General features: G+C 43.5%; 2 protein-coding genes across 11 annotated transcripts in view; one reads left to right on the top strand and one right to left on the bottom strand.

Annotated features, from left to right (window-relative positions):
• The first annotated feature begins 440 nt into the window (after positions 1 to 440).
• On the top strand, positions 441 to 16,932 carry KCTD6 (potassium channel tetramerization domain containing 6). Of its 4 annotated transcripts, XM_032323717.1 has the most exons (5): positions 441 to 530; positions 1,065 to 1,128; positions 4,223 to 4,382; positions 14,183 to 14,252; positions 15,495 to 16,932. In XM_032323717.1, the coding sequence occupies exons 3-5, from the start codon at positions 4,255 to 4,257 to the stop codon at positions 16,179 to 16,181; spliced, it is 885 nt and encodes a 294-aa protein (XP_032179608.1). In that variant the 5' UTR covers positions 441 to 530; positions 1,065 to 1,128; positions 4,223 to 4,254; the 3' UTR covers positions 16,182 to 16,932. The 4 variants fall into 4 exon arrangements, with proteins under 4 accessions (XP_032179608.1, XP_032179628.1, XP_032179617.1 ...); XM_032323737.1 differs by lacking the exons at positions 441 to 530; positions 4,223 to 4,382 and having other exon boundaries at positions 1,110 to 1,128; XM_032323726.1 differs by lacking the exons at positions 441 to 530; positions 1,065 to 1,128; positions 4,223 to 4,382 and adding an exon at positions 7,393 to 7,718.
• Positions 16,933 to 18,273: 1,341 nt separating this feature from the next.
• Positions 18,274 to 27,301, bottom strand: part of ACOX2 (acyl-CoA oxidase 2) — a 31,834-nt gene continuing 22,806 nt past the window's right edge. For 6 of the 7 annotated variants that reach the window (XM_032323781.1, XM_032323790.1, XM_032323773.1 and 3 more), the window contains 3 exons: positions 23,234 to 23,366; positions 19,470 to 19,573; positions 18,274 to 18,427 (listed from right to left, as the gene is read on the bottom strand). In XM_032323781.1, coding sequence (XP_032179672.1) covers positions 19,511 to 19,573; positions 23,234 to 23,366 — 196 coding nt within the window. In that variant the 3' untranslated portion in view covers positions 18,274 to 18,427; positions 19,470 to 19,510. The remainder of the gene's footprint in view (positions 18,428 to 19,469; positions 19,574 to 23,233; positions 23,367 to 27,301) is intronic. The other variant, XM_032323797.1, reaches the window with a different exon arrangement.

Here is a 27,301-nt window from a genome sequence, read left to right on the forward strand (position 1 = left end):
CAGGCACTGCGTTACCCAAGCTTTTCATCCTTTAATTTCATTGTCCCCACAAACCTGCCAAGATGTTCTTACATCACTTTACAATTGAGGAAACTGAGGCTGGGGGGCTCCTGAGTGGGTCCAAGCCCCCAGTTCTGCTAGGTGACAGCCAGAAAGCAAGCTGGGGTCCCACCCTGTGTGCTTTGCTGGGTCTCGGGACCTGACGTCAGTGACAGGAGATAAGTGACATGTGTAACAGAATTCCAAACCCCGAATCATGGCTCTTCACGCGGTTACTATAGTTACTTCTCTCCATGATGCTCACATTTTTGCTGGGATAACAATGGATCCACTGTTAGCCATTGAGGTGTTTGAACCCCTACCTTCCTCATGAAACCCGAGGGACATTTTAATAGGTTTAAAATAGCATTCCTGCCATTTAATCAGACCTTTTATTTCAGAAGCTCCTGGAACATGAACAGATTCCACTCTGTAGCAGCTTTACCACTATTGTTTTTGCACTTTGTGTAAAACATAGGAGCTCTCTAAAGGTAATACAGCCCTATTTAAGAGAGAGACCCAAAAAACTCCTTGACAAAAGCAATGCATTTGGATGGGTAGGTGGAGGGGGTGCATGGATGCCCCGTCACTAGGTTGAGGGTTGGGGGTTGGGCATCAGAGGAAGATGTAGGGAAAGAGGGGCCTTAGCTAGGGTGGGAAGGAGAGGCTATAGGACCTGGAGAGATCCAGAAGAAGAGGCAGGAACTGTGCTTTGCAAGTGGATAAACAAACATATGCAGAGGAAGTGGTTTGGATTAGGAATGAGGTGGGAAGACAACCAAGGCCTGAAATGTGTTATTGACAGGCATTTAGAGGACTGAGCTGTCGGGGAGTATGAGAACTCAGAATCGGGGGTTCTCTTGCCAGCTGCCCAAGCAATGGTCAGGCAGCTTTATTCCCTTTGGACTCTCAAGGCCCCTGACATTCTCAGATGGGGCACTCCGAGACACCCATGGGACTAAAAAGACAGAAGCCAGAGCTTTGGATTCCTGGTCTAATGGCAGATCCATTCTCTCTAATTACAGTGTCATAATGGTGAAGAGGATGGTGACATCCAAGGACAACCACAGGGCCTCTCTCTCAACACTGGTGAGAACAAGATTCCTCCCCCTGGTTCTGTAGCTCCCAGCAGAGTTCTGGAAGCTGATTAAAGAGAAGATCAGAAATAATAGGTAATTAGGAACCTTATAAAAAGGAAAAATGCTCTCATCAAACTTACCAAAGCGTCTCCATGGCTGGGAGTGGGGGAAGCATTGAAAAGTACTGGCTGCAAGGCTCACTTGTGTCAAAGGCCTGGCCTGGAGGCTGGGGGGTATGTGTGCAGAGGGACTGGGACTGGTCCCCAGCGGTGGAGTTGGGAGGTGGTTTAGAAATGTATTTCTCAACTGGGGCAGCCACCGAGCAAAAGGCTAAGGAATGCCTTTCAGCTGCCCCAGGAGAACGTCAGCTGGTGAAACCAGTGGTGCAAGGACCAAAATGGACTGAGGGCAAGAAAGGGAGAGAGACACACACAGAAGAGAAGGAGCCCACCTACAAGACAGGTGGGTGGATGGACTTCTCCACTGGCCAGTTCCTTGGCTATTCAGAATTCTCCAGGAGGGGTAGTTGGAAAGAGCTCAGGAATGTTTTGGGTCAGATAATCCGTGCAATTGGTTGCTCTAGCTAGGGTCCCTTACCTTCTGGGATCCCTAAGAGCTGTGTGGAAGGTCATTGGAATGCCACATGTGGGCTGAATGGAGGTTTAGCCCCCAGGTGGTCTGGACTTCAGTAGTTCTCTGAGCAGTGGAGGAGCACCCCACAACTTTGCAGGGCATCTCCCCACCCAGGGGATCCTCACAGTGTCTTTCTAATTTAAGACAGAGGCATACAGTCCCCCACCCCCACCCCTTTTCTGTACCCTATCGGCCCTCCCATTTGAATGCTCGAGACTGTTTTGGAAAAACCCCTGAAGGAAAAGACTGTTTCTTTTTGCATTTCTGCTCCACCAATCCTAAGGCTTCCTGAAGCTGGGGGTGAGGGTGGGTAGACAGCCCCTTGACAGAGACAAGGCAGGGGGTAGAGGTGGAGTGGGAAGAGTACCCCAGAGATTCATCCTGTGTTTTGGGCTGAGTTTCATTTTCTGGTTCCTTTTTCCATCTTGTTTACTTTCATCTCTTCCGTGCTCTTTCATTCCTTCGCTCAGTAAACCTTCCTGACCATTTCTGTGGCCAGGGTCAGTCCCAGGTGAAAACTCACTTTGAAGACTGAGACAGGTCTTCTCTGTCAAAGGAGGTCACATTCTAGGTCAGTTTCAAAACAGAGTGAGTTTTATGCTCAGTGGGGGCAGGTAGGGGTGTGGTTTGGGAGCCCAGGTTTTGGGGAGTGTGTGGACCTAAGGTGGTCACAGTGGAGATCAGGGAACTCTCCCAAAGGAGGAGGGAACTCATGCTGGTTCCTGCTGGAGGTTGTCAGATGAAATACAGGAAGGACCCTTGTATTTAATGCAATATTAATGACATAATTTTCCTAAAACAATTATTTGTTATTTATCTGAGATCCAGATTCAACTGGGCGTAGTGTATTTTCATCCCTAGTTTCCTGATGAAGATATAGATAGGAGTTAGCTGAGTAAATAGAGGGACAGGAGGGAAGAGCATTCCTGCAGAGGGAACAGCATGTGCCAAGACTTGGAGGTGAGGGGTCCCGTGCTTCCCTGGAGAAACCGAACTTTATCTAGGGGCTGGAATATGGAGTGCAAGGGGCGGGGAGGGAGGGAGTGGAGAGGATGCACCACACTGGCCCATAGTTGCTGAGTGGGTACTAAGTGCCAGGCACACTCTGCTCACACAGGGTGCTCTTCTGAGCCAGACGGACGCAGCTTCTGCTCTCAGGGAGCTCACGGTTTCAGCTGAGAGGCAGTGAGGTGGGGAGAGAGTACAGGCACTGTGGAAGTTACAGCTGGGGGACATCAGCTTGGCTGGGAGGTCAAGAGATGACAATACGCTGAAGGAGGAGGAGACAGGCGTGCTGAGGGCTGCGGGAAGAATGTTCTAGACTAAGGGAATAGCCTAACGGAGGGCCTAAAGTAAAAAAATTCACAGTGGGTCCTGGATGCTGAAATGTGGCCTAAGGGGCCGGGGCGCTGAGGAGAAGAGGGGCAGAGGAAGAGCCTGGAGAAGTGAGCAGGGGCCAGATCACATTGGAGGGAATCTGGGCTGGATCCTGAAAGCAATGGGAGCCACTGAAGGAGTTTAAAGCAGGCAGGGAGACACAACCAGCTTTGTGTTCTTAAAGGTGACTCACGCAGGAGAGAAGAGGACGGATGGGTAGTGTGGGAGCAGAGAGAATGAGGGTGATGAGGGAGGGGGCCCCTGCAGATGTCCAGGGCAGACAAGTCAGTGGCTTGGAGCTGAAGAGAGGAGGAGAGATGGATCCAGGCTGCGCTGAGGAGGAAGACTTGGCAGGGCTGGGTTACCCGGCACTGGGAAGTGAGGGGGCGGGAGGAGCAGACGTGACTCAAAGCTTCTGGTTTGGACAGATGGGAGGACGGTGGCACCACTTGCTGAGCTGAGCTGGGGACTTGAGAGGTTTGGGGGTGGTAAACTGACTGGGTTCAGGTTTGCACATGAAGAAGGTGAAGAAGGTGGTGGAGGGCCATCGGAGGAGGGTGTACAGGAGGAGAGAACCAGGGGACGCCCAGCAGAGTTGGGTGTTCAAAGCTTTCTTCTCACACTTGGCTGTGTGGTCTTGGTCAATGACTTCCCCTCACCTTGCCTTAGTTTTCTCATCTGTACCCTGGGATGACGTGGGTAGTCTGTCCTCGGAGTTGTCAGGGTGTGGTGAGCAACCTCCAAGATACTCCAGTCATCCCGGCCTCCTGGGACTCACTTGCTTGTGTGGCGCCCTCCCACATTGTGAGACCAAGGGACTACATGTGCGCCACTTTGAAGGCTACGATATAAAAGACACTGTGGCTTCTGAGACGCCTGGGTGGCTCAGTCAGTTAAGTGTCTGCCTCTGGCTCAGGTCATGATCCCAGGGCCTGGGATCAAGTCCCAGGTCAGGCTCCTTGCTCAGTGGAGAGTCTGCCTCTCCCTCCCCCTTTCTCCCTCCCCCTTCTTGCGCTTGCTCTCTCTCAAGTGAATAAATAAAATCCTAAAAAACAAAAAAAAAGACACAGTGGCTTCTGTGTTTTCTCTCTTAGATCACTGGCACTGGGGGGACACCCCAGCAGCCATGTTGTTGGGAGGGGCTCAGGTGAAGAAGAGCCTCTGCTTCCTGCTAAAAACTTCCCGAGTGATCTCGGAAGTTCCTTCTGGCCCCAGCCCAGCCTTCGGCCGACAGCCCCATCTGACATCTAGACTGTAAGATTTGCTCTCCACCTAATCTGCTTCTTAATTCTTGACCCATAGAAACTGTGAGATAAGAAATGCTTTATGTTTTGAGCCCCTAAATTTGGGGTTGATTTATTATGTGGCAATAAAGAACTGATCCAGAGGGCAAAAAACTTAGCACAGTGCCTGGCGCAGGGTAGGGGCCATAGAATACATAATATCTGTGGGTTGAGCTCAGGAGAGAGACTTTGGGCTGGAGGTATGGATCTGGGAATCTTTTGGCTTAGAGACAATAATGGAATCCGTGGAGGTGGCTCAGCCAGTCCACAGAGATGGGTAGACAGAAGAGGATGGCCTTGGCCAGAAACTTGGGCTAAGGGGCAGGTAAAGCAAGAGGAGGAGCATTGCCATGAGTCTGAGAGGAGGAGCTGCAGAGGAAGGAGGGAAACTAGAATGGGTTCTGGGAAGAGGCTGACTCCTGGTGGGTGTGGTCAAGAGCATCCCTACCTGTGGGGTGGGGGGTGCTGAGTTGGGGAGAGCTAAGGAGGTTCTTTTGGATTCAGCAACAAGGAGATTCCTGGTGGCCCCACAAGAGCTATTTAGGTGGAGAGACTGAGGCCAGATTGAATATTGTGGGATGGGGTGTCAGTATAAACACTTTCCACCCCCAACTCCCAAACCAAGATGGTTTGCAGGAGAATTCTATAGAAAATCCAAACTACAGAAAATCACACTCTTATATAAGCTGTATAGTGAACAGACACCCATCCTTAATTGATTTTATGAGGTCATGTAGCTTTGATAGCAAAACCAGACAAGGAGAGAAGAGGGAAGGAAATTAGCAGGCATATCTCATTGTAGATATGGATGCAAAAACCCTAAATAAAATATTGACAAATGCAATCCGGCACTATCTCAAAAAAATAACACATCATCAAAGGTATGTTAATTCCACGAATGCACGGATGGTTTAATAAAATCCACCACTGGATAAGGGGGAAAAAAATCTCACACTTGATGAAATTCAGCACCCATTCCTAATAAAGCAGAATAGTGCTTCCTTACCCTCATAAAAGGTATCTATCAAAAATCTATGACTAACACTCTTTTTAAAGGTAGCATATTAGAAACAGTCAAGAACAAGATGGAAATGCCCAGTGTCATCATTGCTATTCAACATTGTGCTGAAGATTTTAGTCAGTGCCTTAAAACAAGGAACAGGAAATAAAGGCTGAACAGGGAGATACCAAATGTAATTGCTTCCAGACTCTATGATTATTTAACAGAGAATTCAAGAGAGGCTGTAAACTTATTAGAGCTAAAAAAGAGTCCAAGTTTGCTGGATACATTACATAAAAACCAACCACATTTCAGTAATCATCAATATATTATAAGATGTATATTTGAAAATAGAATTTATAATAGTAATAAACATTTCAAGAGATACATAGGAATAGTTCTGAGAAAACAACTGACAAAATTAATTCCTCTGTTTTTAGTTGAGGAAAAGGGAAGTAATTCTTTAAAGGATACCAGCAAGCAGGGGGCAGTTCTGGATTTTCAGTGGCACCAAATCCTGAAGATCTGAGTGTTGGGTAATTTTGGTGTGTTTTTCTTTTGTAAAAATTAAAACACATTATATTTTCTGATTATAAATTCAATATCTATGCATTCTATAAAATACGGAAAATTCAGAAATGCATTAAGAATAAACCACTAGGGGCGCCTGGGTGGCTAAGTGGGTTAAGCCGCTGCCTTCGGCTCAGGTCATGATCTCAGGGTCCTGGGATCGAGTTCCGCATCCGGCTCTCTGCTCAGCAGGGAGCCTTGCTGCCCTCTCTCTCTGCCTGCCTCTCTGTCTACTTGTGATCTCTCTCTGTCAAATAAATAAATAAAATCTTTAAAAAAGAAAAAGAATAAACCACTAACATCCCCATCCTAGAGAACTATGATCAATGACTTGAAATATTTTCTTCAAAATTTTTGTCTATGTATATTTTTGTTTTTTAAACATAAGATTAGAGCTATACCACATATACCATTTTGTGCATGTCTTATTTTCATACACATTTCCCTGTATCCTCATCTAGTCTTTTTGAATATGATAATACAGCACTCAGTCATGTTGATGAAACATATGCCATTCATTCAATCTATCGATTTGAGTTTTCGGAGAAAAACCAAATTATCAGATTCGGCTGTGATGATCATGCGAAAAAAAGTTAAACCCCAGAGCCAATCAGGCACATGCGAGCATGAAAAACAGGTGAGTTTCTAAGGCCAGGGGTTATCCTGGTGTAGACAGGGAAAGGACAAAACCAACATCATTTACCTGGTCCCGCCTGAATCAGGACAGAGATCTGGTTAGCGGGAAGAGAATGGAATTTGGGAAGAGTCTATGCTTGCGAACCAGTTCGCTCTGAGACGTTAGGTAATTCTCTAGACTCTGCAGCCTTGGTTTCCGTAGCGGCGTACCTGCACCAGCTCAACTAGGCCCAGCTTCTTTAGGCCTCAGGACCTTTGCACTGGTCATTTTCTCTGCTGAATTCAGCTCTCCCCTTCACCCCACCTGGCTGCCCATGGTGACCCTTCTGGGCTGGCTGCCTTTCCCTACCATGCCCACCAGGCCAGATGGGTGACTTTATCACAGGGTGGCTTCCCCCTAGGGTCACAGGCAGGGTGTCCAGGTCGTCTTGACCACCGCTGAGTGTGAGGCAGAGGCCCCTCCCCTTTTACACAGTTTCCTCCAACCTTATACTTCCCAAGACCTAGAATCACAACTTGTCATTATTTTGCTATTTTCTTGGGTCTTGTCTCTTTTCTTCTTTCATTAGGACCCCCTTCCGTCTCGGTGGCCGCTGTACATGGTCGGGGCCCTATGCGTATTCGTGAAAGAGAGAAACAGCTGTGAGCACCCGAGTGCGAGGACGCAAGGAAAACTGCCAGGGCCTGGGCTGATTCCAAACTGCGGTCGGGGGCGGGACGAAGGGGCGGGTTTCTGGACGCGGGCTCCCGGTTTCGAGGGCGGAGGCTTCGGCTTCGGGGCGGGCCTTCGGGACTGCGGCGGAGCCAGCCTGACCGCTCGGCCCAGGCTGCGCCCAGCTGAGTTCCTTCGGCCTCCTGGCCCTCTGGCCTCCCGCTCGAGCCGCCGTTAGGGGGCGCCCGCACTCGTGGCGCCGCGGCTCTGGTGGGAAGGCGCCGCCCGCGCCGGGCGGCAGGAGCCGCAACTCCGGGCGCGGGCTCAGTCGTCCGCTCTGCCGCCGCCGCCGCCGCCGCCGCCGCCGCTGGGCGCAGGCTCGCTCGTCCTCGCGCTCCTGCTCTCCGGCAGCCGGCGTCTCCCGGCCGGGCCGCTGCCGCCACCGCGCAGTGAGTGGGGGCGGGCCCAGGGCTTGGGGGCCTGGGGTTCGGGGAGGGCCAGGCACAAGGAGAAGCCCGCGCGGAGCGGCCGGGGCAGCGGGGTTAAGGAGAATCCGGGCGGTGGCGGGCCGCGCGGAGGGGACCGTGGGGAGCCGGCGCGGCGCGCTTCGGGGCTGGCACGAGCCCGCGGCGGACAACCCGCGGCGGAGCGGCCGGGCTGGGGCGGGTTCCGGGGCCCGCCCCGCGGGGACGTGCGGCTTCGGCTGACCAGAGCTCGCGACACCGGGGCGCGCCCCCTGCCCGGGCCCAGAGCATCTTGTGTCCCACGCCGGGCCGGGTTGGGGGTGGGGGGGGGAGCGCTTTGGCTACAGGCAACAGGGAAGCACGGCCCAGACGGGGACACCTCGAGTTTTGCCCGAAAATGATTGTCTTGGGGGTGGCGCTTATTAGCCACCGTTTGCCCTAATTTAAAGGCTGTGGCAGGGCTTCTGAGCACCTCTTTAGGGCATTCCCTGCCCTCAAAGATACTCTGTGAGTGCAGCTGAGTTCTTTATGCCCGGATTTGTGTATCTTGGCGTTTTTAATGGTTGATGTCAGAGGTGATAAATGACCGTGGTAATGGGGAGCCCCTGGAGCACCTGCTGGGCTGACAGTGGTGGAGGTTGTGTCTGAGGGTGGGACCGGAGAAACGAACCAGATCCTCTTTGGATATTCTGCCGAAGTTATCATGTTTCTGTTCAAGTATAGCTGTTCTGGAACAAGTTGATAAATCCAATTTTAGGACTTTGTGATAGAAGAGGTTTGAGTGGCAGGCCGACCCGGGGTGACCTGGTTTGGCCAAGAATGTATGGGGTAGCCCAGGTATCTCTTACCATTTCCCCTTGACATATTTATTTCCTTCCTCTCACAAATGTCCAAGTGTGATCTCAGAATAGGAAGAAAGCTAGAGGACAGCATTTAGCACAGGCCTGAGCCCAAGACTGATATTTTCAAATGAACAAATGTGTGGCTGGGAAAAGGAAAATCTTCCTATCTGCAGGGTTGGTAGTTGGAGAGAACTTGCTGTTCAGTTGAGAACTATATTTAATGTAATGCTATAGATACTAAAGATTGAGCGGTGAGGACTGCCACAGATGCCATTCCTAAGATTTGTATGATTGAAATGTTCATAAATCCTGTTTTACCCAAAGCATTCCTACATAAAGGAATCCTATAGTGAATCCTGTAGATCCCTTGGTGTGTCTTGAATTTTGATATTTAAGAGTCTGTTTAAAACAGAACACACGTATTTGGATTTGGCTTTACCTTAGAGATAATCCTGAGTCATGCTTTAGGGAAGTTCCTTCTGTGATCAAGAACTCAGATGTCTGGTGGTCTCTATACAAGCCATCTTGCTCCCCTTTACCTGTAATTCTGCCTTGTGGAGTTCTGAAGAAAGGAGGACCTGGGAAGACTGGAAGCAAATTAAGAGGCTTTTTCTTCCATATTTGTCTTGTTTCCATGCCAGGGCTCTAAATTACTTGTGTTCACACTCTCAAGTTTCTCAATTTACCACAGAGATTTTGTTTATGCCACTGCCATTAGTATTTTCACGTTTGTTTAATACTCGCCAGTGTTTTCTATTCATGATCTTGCTTATTTTCTCGTATTCTGCAAAGAAGCTGGGCTTAAGGAGAAATTTCCTCAGGGTCTCATAATTAGTAAAGGAGCAGAAGGGGGATACAAATCCTCACCACTAACCAGTTCTCTTTCCTCTGCACTGACCTGCATGTGACTTTGGAACCCTACTCCTGATCTGTTACCCTGTAGGTCAGTTGTTACCTTTGTGCTATGCCTAAATGGTATCATTATTTTGGGGAAGGTGGTATTATCCTATTTTATTTTGTAGAAACTGAGAGTAAGAGGAATCTTCTAATTTTGTGACTATTTGTGACAGCTCTTCAGCATTAAGGTCATTTTTTCAATTTAGACCTCCTTCCTCTAGACTACATGGAGACTGGAGAGAGAAAAAAAAATAATTAGTTTTAGGAAAAACAATTTGTTTCTGCATTGGTGTGGTTAACCCTAACATGTTCTCTTTGTGTGCCTGGCTACTAGTATCAGCCTATATGTGAATGTTAACCCAAAAGATTCCTTTAGTGTCCTTTAGTTACTCTAAAAAGTTTTCATTTTCAAACTCCCATGTTTTAAGAACTGAGGAATTCCATACCAAAAGTCATTTTGAAGATATGTATAGATAGAATTTATCGAGTCTTCTTTTCTGCGTGCCAGATACAAAGATTTCAAGAGAAAAACATTTTACAGGGGCTACCTGGAAACTTTGGGAAGGCAGTAGTTAGAGGTTTTTTTTATTTATCTGAGTTTGGTTGTGTGTATTCTGATGCATAGGCTGTTATACAGGAGTAGGACTTTTGCCTGAGAGAAAACTCAGTTTTAGTCTGTAGCAGAAATGGTAAACCCAGAATATTTATGTAGAATTAGCTACTTAATAACCAAAAGCTTGATTGCAGCTTTGCCATGATGAGGAGAATGGCCCTGAGTTCTTCGGTTATTCTTTAGGTTATTAACTTGTTGGGTTGTGCATTTTTCAGATTTGCTACTTGAGAAAATTGTTGGCAGTTTCTTTTAAGGCTTTTATAAATTCTTTAGTATGTGTTTTCCTTGGCTTAATTATCTGCTAAAATTACACTGTCAGAATTTACACACTAGTCATAATTAACCTTTGAAGCTTAACTGTGGGTGAATTTTCAGTACTCTTTATGTTCTTTGGCAATGGTCAGCCAGTAGTTTCCACAAGAATTTTATTTTCACTGAAGGTCAGATATTTTCAGGTAGGACTGATTTTCAGGGGCTGGAAGCCTTTCTTTGAACTTTATAATTGTGCTTGGTTGCATTCACTGCCGTTTAAAATGATCTTTAATAAGGAAGTCACTTTAAAGAAAATATTTTTTCATTGTTACCTTCATAATCTTTATTCCTGGCAAATTTTTCGGAATATTTGATTTTTCTTTGTCTTCATTAAGTAAAACAGGTCCATTTGATGCCCATTTCAAGATTGTCCTTCTGCTGCCTGTCTTGTGGTCATTTAACTTCTCATTAAGCCCTCCACTGGAGACTGTGCCAGAAGAGAGAGAAGATGAAAAGCAAACGAATCATTTTCTAATTGTTAGCAGCTCTGAAAAATGATTTGTAGAAGAGATTGACATTATCCCGGAAATTCTTTAGGATTATGTTTTATTTCATTCATCTGTATTGTCTCTGAGATGTTCCTAATAGTCATCAGTTTAGAAGCTGATTATCCAGCTATTGGATGACCAGGAATCTAACTGCTTTTTGTTTTGTTTTGTTTTTTTTGTTTCTTGCCGTATCTGAGCATTAAGCATCTCCACAGAGGATGTCTGGAAGTAAGGAGTAGGGATAACACTTAAACTGATCAATACTATTTTTTTCCCCTTAGAGCTCTTAGTGAACGATTTGATTTTTTTGGACTGTTTAGTTATTGTTATTGGGAGTGACTTATAGTAACTTCATTTTATTTTGAGTATCTGTATCTTATACACAAGTGTAGGGAGGCTTTTGGGTGCTTTTTAAGAAATATGGGCTTAAATAGATTCCCGTAATTGCTTTCTTGAATTATTAAGCTTGAGGTTTCATTACATCTTTGTATCAGAACAGAACCTGGGCTTTTGCTGTGGAACAGATTCAAAGGCATCATCTAACTTTCTTTTTATGATTAAGAAGTTATATTGTTTTGGTTTAGCAGTAAAAAAGGGGGAAGAGGATTAATAGTGGACAGACCTTGCCTAACAGCTGTAACATTGATGCTGTCTTGATTTTTTTCTGTTGTCTTTGGTCTCCCATTTCTCATTTAATCATTCGTGTATTCCTGGATTAGAGTTCTTTGCTTCACTTAAGGCAGAGGACACCAGCCTTCAGTCACACTAGTGAGTAGGTTCTTGCTATTTTGCCTCAGGGGAATTTTTACAAACCCATTGTGACTGCTCACTTAGACTGAGTTAACTGTTAAATTTGTAAATAAAATCCACCTGCTGGGGGGGCGTCTAAAGTTAATCCTTTCAGTTTCTTATTTCTTGGATTCTGTTCTTTCAGTTTCTACCCATAGGGGGGTTTTTAGAAAGATCTAGACTAGCAGTCAGAAAATCCAAGTGTTTTTTGTTTTGTTTTGTTTTGTTTTTAGGTTTTATTTATTTGACAGCGAGAGAGAGAGACAGCTATAGAGGGACCACAAGCAGGGCGAGTGGGAGAGGGAGAAGCAGGCTTCCTGCTGAGCAGGGAGCCCAATGCGAGACTCTGTGTGGGACCCCATCCCAGGACCCTGGGATTGTGACCCGAGGTGCAGGCAGAGGCTTAACGACTGAGCCACCCAGGCGCCCTCATGCATGGCTTATGTAACAGGAATATTGTGGGAGAAAAAAGGCCCATCTCTTTTTATTTAAGTTATTTCTTCATTTTGGAATCCCTTCTCCTCTTGGGTTGTCCAGATATTCCTGCAGAGTCCTCCTGAGCGAGCTCTTCCTGAAGTTGGCCCATTTAGAAATGTTCTTGCTTTTTCTTCCTGAAGGCCTCTGCTAGTCCATCCATTATGTAGCACTTTTCTGTACATTTGCTGCATGTTGCCTTTCTTCACAGGTAGGAAGCTCCATGAGGACAAGGATTATATCTTTCCTATTTCTGTGTCTTTACATTGCACATTGCCCCCCTCAACCCCCGCAACCAAATTCACCTATAATAAATGTTGGTTGACTGAATAATTTTTGAGGCTGTCAGGAATGAAAACTTTGAGTGATGGGAAGATGCCAAAGATAAGTCTATTACCAGAACTTTTGGATGACTGGTCTTTTAAATCACTCAGTCATTTATCTGTCTGTTGTATCAGTAACTGAATCAGATGTTCATAATGTAAATTGATAAAACCTGTTTCCTTGGTTCTGTTTACTTCAGATATTGCCAAGCAAGTCAGAGGAATGCAGGGTTGTCACAACCCCCCTTAATATAACATTTGTTCCATTTCTCACCCTATAGCATGTGGAGATCTATCTATATCCAGCTGCTGAGTATGGAGAATTAAACCTGACTGCACGTTGTCTGGTCCACATTTTAGCTTGTTTTCTTTGAAGAATGTGCAAGGTGGAAAAATAGATGCTTCAGGCTCTGATTTCAGCCCCTGCTGTGCTATGCAAATGTTCTCTACATGCCTGAGTGACCTTTTTGAGAAAGAGCCTTTGTGATCTTCTGTAGCCAGGGCCTGTTCTGGGAATAGTGTGCCAGATTTCTCTAAAAGTGGGAAAAGTGAATCTGTTCAAAGACCATATAAAAAAGCCAGTGCTTTTCCTGGATAAATACCGATAAGTTCATGTTTCTTACTGTCTCTTGCCAGAGCTTTTGAAATTTGCTCTGCAGTTTGCTTTGCCGGTTGATTTGGAGAGTGATATGTGTGAGAGGGGACTGACTAAAGCAATTCTGTAGCTGGGAAAGTGTTTTAAGTGCTTTTGAATTGTAGATAAAAATAAATTCAAACTGGCATCATTAGTATCTGGGTGTTTATCAATGTCTTCAGCCTGGTTCTCCTTAAGTGCCGGCTGAGTGACTTGCAACCAGATTGGTAAGGTTGTCCCAAATAGTGCTCTGATGATTTGGCATTTAAATTGTTTTCTATTTGTTTTGATTATTGTACAAAATGAAATATGTCATTATTAAAAGTGTCATTAGTGTTTTTTTTATGTTATAAAAGAAATACCATTCTGATATCTTTCTCTTGGAAATTGATGCTGGTGTTGTGGAGGTTTATGGCTTTTGAGGCTTTTACTGAGATGTTTAGGTTCTATGACTGAAATGGATAAAGAGTTTTGTCTTTCTCCCTTTCCTTTTTTTTTTTTTTTTTTTTTTAAAGATTTTATTTATTTATTTGACAGAGAGAGAAATCACAAGTAGGCAGAGAGGCAAGCAGGGGTGGGGAGAAGCAGTCTCCCTGCTGAGCAGAAAGCCTGATGCGGGGCTGCATCCCAGGACCCTGAGATCATGACCTGAGCTGAGGGCAGTGGCTTAACCCACTGAGACACCCAGGCGCCCCGTCTTTCTCCCTTTCCCTAAACCACCTTTTTGATAAGGATCATTGTAGGTTTGTATGAGGTTAGGGTTAAACAGTTAATTGTAATGTACTCCTATATAAATTGTAAAAATTGAATTTTCAGAGCAGATAGAATTTGAATGACTGGTATACTTACTAGGCTCTTCTTCCTTCCCTAAGCATAGGATAATTTTTTTTCTCTAAAGATTGTCAATCTTTTAGTTATGTGTGGATGGTCGCAGAGGAATGCTTTCTTCTCCAGATCTTTGCCCTGTAGCTCGTTTTGACTGAGCAAAGATGAGTAGCTGTTTGCTTTGTTGGGTGGGAAAATCCTTCTTTTTTCATAGTTACATGCTCTGTTATATGTCTTTTTCTTCTCCCCAAGTTTCCCTGGAACCTGGGCTCCCCAAGACGCAGCGCTGGAGCAGATGGATAATGGAGACTGGGGCTATATGGTGAGATACTTTTGCAGATGCGTTTTGAAGGCTGGCAGATAATTTGTATGTGTCTTTCCCCCCTTCTTCTGTGTTCTTCGGTATAATACATCTTATAAAAATGAAAATTATAAATTGGTACATCATCCCATCCCCTCTTAGTTTATTTTTTGGGGTCTAATTTGCTGTTTTTATGTAAGCAAAGTCAATATGAACTAAGTAAGTTTCTATAATGACTTACTTGAGAGCATACTATTTTTTTTGGTCTTTAAAGAATGTTGCTCTTAAAACTCTTCCTTCATAGAGTCCTGACTATTAAAATGGTCTAGTAGGTAATGGTACAGAGGATATTTTCTTGTGTTAGGGAAGTGAAAGGTTGAGAAGCTGCCACTTCTCCCACTTGTACTTTTTTTGAGTGTGAATGTCTTCCTATTTTCCTTTGGTAAGAAATACTCCACTTGTCTAGTACCTGAAGTCTTTTTGTCTTTATTTTTATTTTTTTTCCTTACATACAATGTCTAAAAGGTAAACTATGTATTATTTAGAGGAGCTTGCTTTTCGAAATTAAAGGCCAAATTGCAGCATTATTACAAAAGTGAACACATGATTGGATTATAAAATTTGTTTGCTGCTATTAGCCTTTGAGTATATAAGATGGTGTTGACTAACTGTGTATTCTAATTTAGTATTTGACACTTTTATTTCCATGGAGAAGTTACAACGATTAGGTCTGCACAAATTTTTATTTTTAAAATAAATTTTTATGATTTGTTCCCCTTTTTTGAGTGGGAAAAACAAAAGAAATATTGAAAGTAGATGTCTTTATACTATCAGATTATTTTTATTCTATTTTATGTTAAAATGACTTAAGAAAAAGGAAGATAAAAAACTTCCGTGAGAAAAAAACTTATGTGAGCATAACATAGCTTGGCTGTTCTCTTCCCATAGTGTACGCTGCCCTAAAAACTTCTCGGTAGATACTAGGCCTGAAATTAAGTGGCTTTGGAAGTCATGCTCTTCTTTTTTAGTGTAAGGCTTTAATGAATTAGATTTATCCTTTTCCTATTGAAAGAAAATGTTAGATCCCTTCATCTGGGTAGGTTTATCATTGATAGTAAAGCTATTTTGCATTATAGGATTGCTGAATACATTATAGTCTAAAGGAGTCTTTTGCCTTGCTGCTTGTTACTGTTAACTTTCTTAATTTGTCAAAGTTAGGATTTAAGAAATTTCAGATGACTGATCATTTTTTAAAAATTTCAGATGACTGACCCAGTCACGTTAAATGTAGGTGGACACTTGTATACAACGTCTCTCACCACATTGACGCGTTACCCGGATTCCATGCTTGGAGCTATGTTTGGGGGGGACTTCCCCACAGCTCGAGACCCTCAAGGCAATTACTTCATTGATCGAGATGGACCTCTTTTCCGTTATGTCCTCAACTTCTTAAGAACTTCAGAGTTGACCTTACCCCTGGATTTTAAGGAATTTGATCTGCTTCGGAAAGAAGCAGATTTTTATCAGATTGAGCCCTTGATTCAATGTCTCAATGACCCTAAGCCTCTGTATCCTATGGATACTTTTGAAGAAGTTGTGGAGTTATCTAGTACTCGGAAGCTTTCTAAGTACTCTAATCCAGTAGCTGTCATCATAACACAGTTAACCATCACCACCAAGGTCCATTCCTTACTAGAAGGTATCTCAAACTATTTCACGAAGTGGAATAAGCACATGATGGACACCAGAGATTGCCAGGTTTCCTTCACTTTCGGACCCTGTGATTATCACCAGGAAGTTTCTCTCAGGGTCCACCTGATGGAATACATTACAAAACAAGGTTTCACGATCCGCAACACCCGAGTGCATCACATGAGTGAGCGGGCCAACGAGAACACAGTGGAGCACAACTGGACTTTCTGTAGGCTGGCCCGGAAGACCGATGACTGATCTCAAAGCCTGGGAGGAGTTCCTGGAAACGGACTTTCCAGGACATGGAAGAGACTTTTTTTTTTTTTTTTTTTGTTAAATCACAGTGTGGGTGTTTTTTGTTTGTTTGTTTTTCTTTTTTGTTTTTTTAAATATTTGTATTTATTTGAAGGCAGTGAGGACCAGAAGGAAGATTTGTGCTTTAGCAGACTCCTGTATGTTTTGTTCCCTTTACCTTGAGTATGCATGTGCCTGTTTGGAGCCTCCAGATACCTTTTTTATAAAAAGAAGTATGAAAATCATTATGGTATATAATCTACTCTTAACAGAGCTTTTTTTATTACAGTGCTACAATGATTTCTGATTAAATGGTCCCTAACTCAACTAGAAGGTTAAAAATGCAGGAATGAAAGAATAAACAGAGTACTCATGATGCCTTTGAGAAAAATCAAAACATCATGTAGGGTGACCTAGTTTCCAAACCAATAAGCAGTATTGTAATATTAAAGGAAAACTGTTCCAATCATTTAAAAGTACTTGTTAAGTACTGCTTTTTACAGTTATGACAACTGTTTCTTTCTATGCATATAAATCAAGCAACCAAATATCTGTAGCCATGGAAATGTCTGACTAGAAATATTTATATTGGATTCTGAATACAAAATGTCCCTGTGGTAGAACTCTTACTTCTTATGCCTGGTGCAGTATAATTCCCAAGTGTACTGTCTACCAGAAGAAAAAAAACCTAATAAAAAACGAAATATGAAAATTAGGTTTGTATTTGTTGAGTATTGTTACTTAAGGGGGAAATCATAATTCTTGCCTCAAGTTTGCACTGTTCAGTTTATGTCCCACTATATACTGCCTGTAGAGCCTTTGTGTTTGACTGGAGGACTCAGCAGAACCTTAGGATGCAGTTTATAGCTAATCTCCCATGTTACTGGAACAGGAATGGATGGAATTAATTGTTTTGTCTAAAAGTGCACATTTGATTAGTGAACATAGAGTTGGTAAACTTTTTTCAAATAGGACTTGCGCTGAAGATTACAGATTTTTCTTCAGTAAGCCACCAAAGGTCAGCACTGAATGTGACCTTTACTCTAGCTTTGTACTGAGCACAGGGACAAAATGCCTCTTCAGCTACTTTTTTTCTCACAATATTATGGTGGCCAACACATATATTTTATTATTATGGTTAAGTCTGTTTCTGAGGAGAAAAACTAAACTGCAGTGACTGTAGGCTCTGGAACAGGAGATACATGGATGTACTTTATTTCACTGTTGTCTTATTTTGAATAGTTCATTTGATTATCTTTCTTGGAAGTTACAGGAAGGATTATGTAACTATAGTGAGACTTCCTAGTTTTCGAGAACACCTTATAAAGGGAAGTCATGTAATTTCTTCCCTGTTTTCTAAAGGGAAGACTAGCGTTCTGAGGCTGTGTGCCCTCGGGCAGGTCAATCCTCAGAGAAGATTCTGAGATTCTTGCTCTGAAAAGAGGATGAGAACACTTACCTACATCCATTTTTGCCCATGTCTCTGAAAATTTATTTTAAGATTTTACAAATGACCGGCGTGCCTGGGCGGCTCAGTTGTTAAGCCTCTGCCTTCTGCTCAGGTCGTGATCCCAGAGTCCTGGGATCGAGCCCCACATTGGGCTCCCTCCTCTGCAGGAAGCCTGCTTCTGCCTCTCCCACTCCCCCTGCTGTGTTCCCTCTCTCACTGTGTCTCTTTCCATCAAATAAATAAAATCTTAAAAAAAAAAAAAAAAAAAGATTTGACAAATGACCAGCATCTAGAAACCTGTAATTTCCCTGTTTTCATGATCTTCAACTTCATTCTCTTGGCAGGTTGCCGTGGTTTCAGTAAATGTGCTAGTGTGAGGTTATCTTTTTAGAAAATCGTCTCACACTTCAAATTGATTAGAGCCCCCCCACCAAAAAATATCCAGCCACTTATGTGTTGAGTTGGCAGAAGTAGAGGCAAGACAGAGTGAGTTGGGTTGAAAATTGATGTGCAAATGGGAATAATAGCTGTTCTAGGGTTTTAAAAGTTAAAATCTTATGGGGTCTGTTCCTTGCTCGATTTACTGGAGTGAAGTTTGTTTTGGTAAATTTTCTCAGATTTATTAATTATTAACAACTGAGGGGCCCCCTGGTGGCTCAGTCGGTTGTTGAGCATCTGGCTTTTGATTTCAGGTCTCGTCTTGATTTCAGGGTCATGGGTTTGAGCTCTGAGTTGGGTTCCATGCTGGGTGTGGAGGCTACTGAAAAAAAAAAAAAAAGAAAAGAAAAGAAAAAATTATTAACACCTAAATGGTTATTTTTATGAGTAAATTAGGAAAAGTACCCAGCTGAGATTTTTTGCAATTTAATTTGTCTGGAGGCATTTAATTTTGAGTGTTTTATTCACTTATGCAATATGAAAAATGTAGTTTGATTATATTTGGGTAATTTGAAACAATTATGTCTTTTTAAGAAAATTTTAAATAATTTTCACTGCGAAATAGTTGATTTTCAAAAATCGATACTCAGTGGTATTCTCAGGGCTCTGCATTTTATTTAGATACTCCAAATACAAGCACATTTGGAGAATTGGGTATGTTCTTTTAAACCCTTGGATAAATGTGTGCTAAATTAAACACAAGTGATAACTGATGAATCTGTTGACTTTAGATCTAAAGTAAAATTCTTCAGTTTTACTAAATAGATGCAACAAATGGATAGCACTACTGTTTTTTATCACGGGAAATTTCAGACATACTCAGAAGTCGAATAGTGCAAACACCCCTGGACCCACTGACTGTCTTCAGCTATTGGCTCTCCTCTTTTCCTTTCATGGATTATCTTGAAGTAAATCATAGATGTTTTATCAGTCCACGCAGATAATGACCCACTCTAAAAAAATAAATACTTCAGGGGATGGCTGGCTGGCTGAGTTGGTAGAGTATGTAATTCTTGATCTTGGGATTGTAAATTCCAGCCCACGTTGGGTATCAGTTTACTTTATTGTTTTGTTTTTATTTTTTCCTTAAAGACTTTACTTACTCATTAGAGAGAGAGACAGCAGGAGTGGGGGAGAGAGGGAGAGGCAGACTCCCCACTGAGCTGGGAGCCCAATGCAGGACTCCATCCCAGGACCCGAAGACTCCCAAAATCATGACCTTAGTCAAAGGGAGATGCTTAACTGACTGAGCCAGCCAGGTGTCCCTAGATCTTACTTTAAAAACAATATATATATGCACTTTGAAATATATAATGTGTATGTGAAGCATACTTTAAAATTTAATGCTGTATATGCCATAGTACCATTATCACACAGTGGTGCCTCTTGAATGCCGTTGATGACTTCACAGCTTGGATTTCCAGCTTTGTAATAGCGGTCTTAAGTATTTCGCATAGGCAGGGTTCTCCTATTTGTAGAAAAAAGTGCATTGTTAGGACATTAATTTCTGCTGGGATTAATGACTTCTACCTTCAAATTAAGTTTTTAGTTTCAAAAAAGTAACATTACATAAGATTCTTAATTTTAAAAATTATTTTTTAAAGGCATTTTGTGTGAACATATGGAGAAACATTTTTTCCAAAGGGCATCCTTCCTTTTCTCATGCAGATTTTAAATCGTGGATGCAGGTGGCCAACTAGAAACAGCTTATCATTTGCTTTTGGAATTTAATACAAATAAAATGCTTGACTTTTTGAGGTTCTTTGAAATTGAACATTAACCACAAAGCAAGGAATCAGAAGGTGGCCTAAGGTAATCAAGATTCTGTGTCAGAGTAGGTTATTCCCCATTGTTCATTACTGCGTGTCTTGATTCTTTCCTTTATAGTTCTAGCCTCATCTTTTATGTTAACTTGTTTATTAAATTTTTTGCCCGACTTGGCTAAAACTTGAAGCTCCTCATTGAAGACAGGATCTATGATTCTTTTGTTCTCCACTGTAGCCTTAGTACATAGAATAGTTTCTGGCATATAGCATATGCTCAATAAATATTTACTGAACGACCGACTGAATGAATGAATCAGTAGGTATGTTTAATGCTTCTAGCAGCTACTTGGACAAATTTTTACAGTAGAATACTTAGGGGATATAGGATTCTTGTTTTGAAATCCCCGGTGATTCTTGCGCTGTTTGCATCTATAGGTAATCGCTTAAATACGAATTCACATCAGGAACGGGAACAGCCTTTTGCGATTCCTTTGGAGAATCTGGCTTGAAATAGTACCCAGCTCAGGAAAAAAGCCAGAAAACACACCATGGCTAGAGGAAACTATGAGAAAGCGGATCGTCCTGTCTAGGGATAGAGCTCAACACTCAACCTGCCCAGACAGAACAGAGACTGTCTTAGGGTTCTAAGACATTTAACTTAGCATAGCACTTTTCTTTTGGTAGAAAATGTTGATGAAGTATATTCCCGTTTGTAATGTTGTGTCTCCAAGGCGTGTTTTAACGTAGCTGTTGTTTTTTAATTTATTTGAAATACCTGTCACATGCCTTTTTCTACTAGTGCAAATGAAGGGGGAAAATGTCTCTTATTGCAGCTTCAGATTTATCTATAGCAGATTAGAAATACATACCTTAAAAGTGCTTTTTCGGTAGACTCTCAAGGAGCCAGTGATAGAAGATTATGTGGCTCTATGTCAGTGGTCAACCGACTGCCATTTTATTTTATTTTATTTTATTTATTTATTTTTTTTAAAAGATTTTATTTATTTGACAGAGAGAGAGATCACAAGTAGGCAGAGAGTCAGGCAAAGAGAGAGAGAGAGAAGCAGGCTCCTGCTGAGCAAAGAGCCCGATGCGGGGCTCGATCCCAGGACACTGAGATCATGACCTGAGCCGAAGGCAGCGGCTTAATCCACTGAGCCACCCAGGCGCCCCCCGACTGCCATTTTAACTCACCGACAACAATTCCCCAAGGTCACTGATAACCTCACATGCCCAAGTTACTGTGTGTGGAAGAGCCACACTGCTATACCTGGCCCCCTTTTAGCCAAGTGACGTAAGCCACAATGGGCAGGAAGTCTACAGCGCCTACGGTGTCTACAGCAGGTTCTCCGGCCCACTGTGAGGATCATAAAACTGTGTTCATTTATTCCATAAATGGAAAGATTCTACTCTGAGACAGATCCTGGACTTAGGAAGAGGAAGACTCCCTCCTTGTTCACAGTCAAGTAGCAGGAGAAAAGGAAAAACAGAAGTGAATAGGAAGAAATACAACATTTTACCAGATCTGTTGATGCCATGGACTAGTCATGCCCCTCATTTCCATAAACCTGCCCTCCTATAGTATCCAGATTCAGTGCTTTTAAAGTAAAGAGGAGACACAAAGTGTAAAAAACAACAACAACAAACCAAGGCACTCCCTATGTTCTTTAGCAAAGATGAGGAATCAGAACTGGCATGTTTCCTCCTCGTATTGCTAGTTAAGCCTGTCTGAGCTAAATAAATCAGCATTTGCTGGCAGGTGTACTGCAGGCTCGGTTTCTCGCCGGCACATCAAAGGCCATGATACAGTTTTCCTTAGACCACAGGAGCTCACCTGGAGTAGGAGGACTGCTGTTTCACGCCAGGATTTAAACAGTAGAAAGCAGGGAGATCTAATTATTAGAAAAAGTAAAACGCCAGAAGTAGCTTGACTGTATGAAGCGGTAAATGTATCAACCTTTCTCTAGGTGAGTTCTTTCTATTTTCTTGTCAGGTTAAATAAAAGGCTGCCTCCCTGGAGACGGGGAGTGGCCAAAATGGATTGGCCTCTGGCAAGCATCTTGGAGGTGACCAGTTGTGTTCTAATTTTAGATAATCGTGGTAGATTAAGCTATGAGGTATGACAGGATGCAAAATGTGAAGAGCAAGTCTAACACCACGCTAAGTGTGAATGAAAGTCTGAGAGTTGCCAATTTTATGAGGCGTTGAGACACCTTTTCTGAAATTTGACCTAAGGGGTAAAAGAGTAGGCTTCCCTATCTGAGTAACATATGTGCACTATAGAGCTTAAAATTATCTGTTGCGTACCTATAGATTATCTTTGTTTTGATCATCTGTATCAAATCTGCTATTAAATATGGGTTACCACATTCTAAAAATAGGGTTTATTTCTTTACTCCAGTAATTGGAGTCCTTGACATTCATAACCTTTTCCAGTGAGGCTTACAGCAGAGGGTCTGTGATGCGGGCCCTCGATCATTAGGATTTTAGGAGTCCTCCCCTCTCCTGTCAATGACACCGAGTTCTGGTATTCTCTCATAGGACAGCTGGGGGTCTTTTAGCCATAACCCTCGTAATGGTCATTTATACGGCTCTGCTGGGCTGCCGATGGCCCTGCAGCAGCCTTCTTTGTTCCTGGGGCTGTGTGCCTCAATGTGGAGAAAGGAGGTGTCTCCAGCAGATGGTCGGATCTGAGAGTGTTCCCCCACATCCCAAGCTTCCTGTCCCCTCTGAGTACCCATTTTTATCAACACAAAACTGAGAGTTAAAAGGCCGAAAATAAGATGGTTAAAACACTGCAATGATTTATCTTATTTTTGTTATTTAAAAGCCAGTCTGCCACTATGTGTATATGCCCTTGGGTATGTCAAGCCATGATTTAGAGCCTGGACCTTCCTCCTAGTTCCCTTTACCAAATTCTGAGCAATGCCTTTTGCTGATTACAGTCCAGACTCTGTTCCTGCCAGGCCATATCCCCACTCCTGGTTTCTTTTTTTTTTTTTTTTTTAGTTATTTATTTATTTATTTATTTGACAGAGAGAAATTACAAGTACACTGAGAGGCAGGCAGAGAGAGAGAGAAGGAAGCAGGCTCCCTGCTGAGCAGAGAGCCCGATGCGGGACTCGATCCCAGGACCCTGAGATCATGACCTGAGCCGAAGGCAGCGGCTTAACCCACTGAGCCACCCAGGCGCCCCCCACTCCTGGTTTCTTTTATGTATTCTCAAAATATTTTCAACAGACACGCTATGCCAAGCAATTTCCAACCTAATGGGCATCAGTTAAAATGAGAAAACATGGAGTTGTATTCACTGCTTGTTCTCTGCTCTCTTACATAATTTATAACGTGTTCTACTCAACTACCTGAGTATTGGTCGGTGACTTCTGAGCCCAGTGGAACAGACGTTCATAGACATTTCCATCGTAACAGCCAAGTGCTGAATTTAAACTGGGATCCGTGAAGTCAAAGGCATCAGTTAACAAGATGGCATCCTTCCTGTGAGAGAAAACAAGAGTTTGTGAGTATTTTAGATTGCTCTTATGAATCTAATTAATCAGGGATGGTGAATAACAACACCTAATTAGAGGCTAGATCATTATTCACTTTTTAACAACTCAGCTTTAAATTTTTTTTAGAACTTTTGATTTTTGATCTGTTCTCTACACAACTATAGAGCCCAGCAGTCTTCAAGGCCTGCTACTTAAAATCAGCACCTCCCTGTCTCCCTTCTACTTCCCCCACCCCTGGAATCCGTTTCAGTCTTTAAGCTGATATATTTTGAATGTCTCTATCTTGTTCGGATTGCCTCTTCTGGATTGTTCTGTTTTAGATATTATCTGTCAACTCTCCATTACAAAAAGATAAGGATATGTTTTTGGTCCCCTACCCTCACCCCTATATGTCATCCCCTCTTCCCCCCCACCCCCAGCCCCAGCCCTGGCATTGCTTCTCCTCGGCCTTCCTGCTCCTAGCATAGTTATGAATGAGTCAGACTTGCATTAGGGGCTTCCACTGTGATGGCTGTATGTGTGTGTATGATGGGGACTTCATGTATCCTGCTCACAGCTGAGCTGTGTCCCTACCAGGTCTCTCCATTCGTGATGTACCTCCTGGTCTGCTGCTTCTCTCCCCCATTTCCTCTGTCATCATCCTTAGTGATTTCATTGCTTACATGAATGTTCCTCTAAAATGTGGCCTCAACGTTCTGGGATCTTCTCCGCTGATCCTGTTGCGCTGTCACTCGCCGGCAGGAGCCCTCCCCAGGTCTCGGTCCTCCACATGGGCACCTTTTCTGGGATGGCGATGTGGGGTGTCTTCCTGTTGCTGGCTCCGGCCCTGTTAGCTTACTCCCTCTAGAGTTCTGACTCTGATAGCCCCCCCCCTTTCTTTTTCAATCAAATATGTTTTATTTTAGCCTATCGAATGAAGTATTTTAAACAAATGTTCACATGCTTCTCTTCCTTTTTTAAGGAAAGGATCTAAAGCATAACACTGCCATTGTTTACACCCAAAGCAGTTGAGCCGAGTGGGATACTGTACCTACCTGTTGTCATCTCTGGGTGACCGCTCACCATCACTGTGAGAGCATTTCTATTTCAGGCTGTTCACACTTCTTTGACCCTATCCACACCCACCACTCATCCTCCTCCTCCTCCTCCTGGTGGCCTCCCTTCCTTCCTTATTCAGCTGAAATGCCTGGTCTGTTACATTTACTCCCTCAAAAACAGAGTCAGCAGTTTTTCACTGACTCTGTGCCTTTGTAGCTATAGGTGACTGGGAAACCAGTGCCAAGGGGTGTATGTAACTCCCTTCCTGCTGCCTAGTGATCATAGGACATCGCTCTAATTCCTTTACCCTCCCATTCTCTTAGATGATTATTTCACACCTTCTCTCTGAATCTTAAATCCACACTCCCTGCCTCCCCATCTCTCTTACTTAGATGACTTTTGGTTCCATTTCACTGATAAAATAGACTCAGTAAGAGCCCAGCCACAAGTTCTCGCCCATATATTTCTGCGTGCTTTCTCTTTTAGTACAGGTACGCTTTCCAAGTGCCCAGCTCACTTCAGTCCTTCCCCGTCCATTAGATGCCTTCCCCTCTTGCCTTCTAGAGAACATTCTAGAAATTCTCTTGCCTTACCTCTACAATGTCAAAATCTTTCTCCACTGGGTCATTTTCAGATACACACGTGCTTTCCTACTTCGCATCTTGAAAACAAACTTTTGAGTCTATTTTTTCCTCTCCATCATCTACTCCAGATCTTGGCTCCCCTTTATGATAAAACTCCTTAAAAGTGTTGTGCTTGTTTATGCTTTGCTATTTTTTCTCCTCCACCTGTTCTCCGAGACTAGATCCGTTCAGGTTTTCACTTCCACCACTCCACTGAAATAGCCCTTGTCAGGGCCACCACCTCTCCTCCTCTTTGGAAGGTCCCAAGATTCAGTACTGGGGCATCTTGTCTTTTACAGTCACTCCATGTGATATCCTTCTGAGGGCTTTAAATACCAGCGATATGCTAATGACTTCCAAATTTATCTCTCCCGTCTCACTTACCTGCTTATTAACATCTTCCTTGATTTCTAACAGGCTCTTCAAAGTGAACATGTTCAAAGCCAAACTCCTGATCTTCTACACCTTCTGCACATCCTGCCCAAACCTGGTGCCTTTATAGCGAATGGTAACTCTGTCCTGGCCAAAAACCTGTGCTGCTCTCCGTCGCTTACACCCCACATCTGATCTGTCAGCAAATCCTCTTCTACCTTCAAAATACACCTAAACTTCAGCCCTTTCCCACTACCTCCAGTGCCATCACCTAGTCTAACCCTGCATCATCTTTCCCGTGGGTTACTGAGGTAACCTCCTAGCTGGGCTCCCTGCTTTTTATTCACCCTCCTTGCCCAGTCACTTCTTAATATGGCAGCTGGAATGATCCTTTAGAAAAATTCATCAGATGATTGAAATACTGAAAACCCTCCCACTCTCACACAAAGAGCCAACATCTTAAGTCTTGGCGATGATCTCCACCCCCTTTCGCCCCTGGCCCGGTACACCCTAAACTCTCTGAGCTCTGCTGTCCTTCCCCCACCTCAGTCACTGTTGTCTGTTCTCTGGATGGACGCGCCAAGCCTGCTCTCGCCTCCAGCGTTTGTACTTCTCTGCCTGGGGTGCTCCTTTCCCAGCCAACCCCGTGGCTTCTCTCCTGTCCCCACCCCTTGAGATCTTTCCTCAAACATCACCCTCCTTGAGAGGCCTTCTCTGACTTATTTAAAACTACAGTCCCCAGGGCACCTGGCTGGCTCAGTCAGTAGACAGTGACTCTTAATCTTGGGGTTGTGAGTTCGGGCCCTGCCTTCGGCATACAGATTAAAAGTAAAATCCTTAAAAAATAAAAGAAAACTACAGTCCCCCACCCCCCACCCTGCTTTGCCCTCCCAGGATTCCTGATCCCCTTCCCTGCTTTCCTTTTCTTCATAGCATTTACTTACCATTTTGCACACTGTGTGCTTGACTTATTTTTTCCGTGTGTGTTTGTCTCCTCTAGTCTGTAAACATCTATGGCCTTTTCAGTCTGAAACTTGTGCTCTTCATTTGAGGAGTATTTTCTTGAATTATTCTGTTAATGGTTTGTTCCCTTCTATTTTCTCTGTCTGCCCTTTGTAGACTGCTTTTTCAGATGATGGACAGTTAAGATCAGTCTTCTTGCTATTTTTATCTTTTCTAATTTTTATCTTTTTGTCTTTTTGCTTTCTTTTCTGTGAGATTTATGTAACTTTCAGTTCCGGTCCTTCCACTGACTTTTTCATTTCCACTATCGTTTTCTGGTTTCACAGAGGTCTTTTTCTTTTTTTTCCCCCTGAATATTACTTTTTAAGAAATAATATTCTTATTTTGTGCTTGCTGTATCTCCTCCTAACTCTTTAAGGATATTACTCATCTTTTTAAAAAGATTCCTTTTCCCTGAAGATTCTATTGTGCAGTCCAGTTTATTTCATTCTTGCTTATTGGGGGTCTCTTTTATGTCAGGGGTTCCCCTCCCAGGTGTCTGGGGATCCTGAGTGTCTAATCGTAGCTAAGAGTGGGGCACTAGCTAGCTGATTACAAGTCTGGGTGTGCTTGTCAACGTGTGGGATTCAGTATGGGGTGAACTGGGGGGACCCATGTGTCAGTATCTTCAGTTTTGTCTCCCTTGGGCTGTTCAGATTCTCCAGAGAAGGAGTTATGCTATCATCTTCTGGTAGCTACTGGCCTGGCTGCCAGTTTTCTGGGACCCAGGGGAAAGAGGGCTGAGGGAGGGGGCTTAGGTTAGCACTTAGCCTATAAACATTTATCCAGGCCCCTGTTTTCTGTGGATAGCCTCATTCTCAAGTATGCTCGATGTTCCCTGGCCCACAGACCATCTGTGTGCCCTTCTGCCAGGGTGGAGTCAGAG

This window comes from Mustela erminea, chromosome 1, assembly GCF_009829155.1.
Source record: "Mustela erminea isolate mMusErm1 chromosome 1, mMusErm1.Pri, whole genome shotgun sequence".
NCBI classification, from domain to species: domain Eukaryota; kingdom Metazoa; phylum Chordata; class Mammalia; order Carnivora; family Mustelidae; genus Mustela; species Mustela erminea.

What these genes read in the sequence shown, in the direction of transcription:
- KCTD6 (XM_032323717.1), top strand. Translation starts at nt 4,255, where the DNA reads ATGTTGTTGGGAGGGGCTCAGGTGAAGAAGAGCCTCTGCTTCCTGCTA. An exon ending in CCCCATCTGACATCTAGACT is followed by an intron (nt 4,383 to 14,182) that starts GTAAGATTTGCT and finishes CTTCTCCCCAAG; the next exon opens with TTTCCCTGGAACCTGGGCTC. An exon ending in ATGGAGACTGGGGCTATATG is followed by an intron (nt 14,253 to 15,494) that starts GTGAGATACTTT and finishes TAAAAATTTCAG; the next exon opens with ATGACTGACCCAGTCACGTT.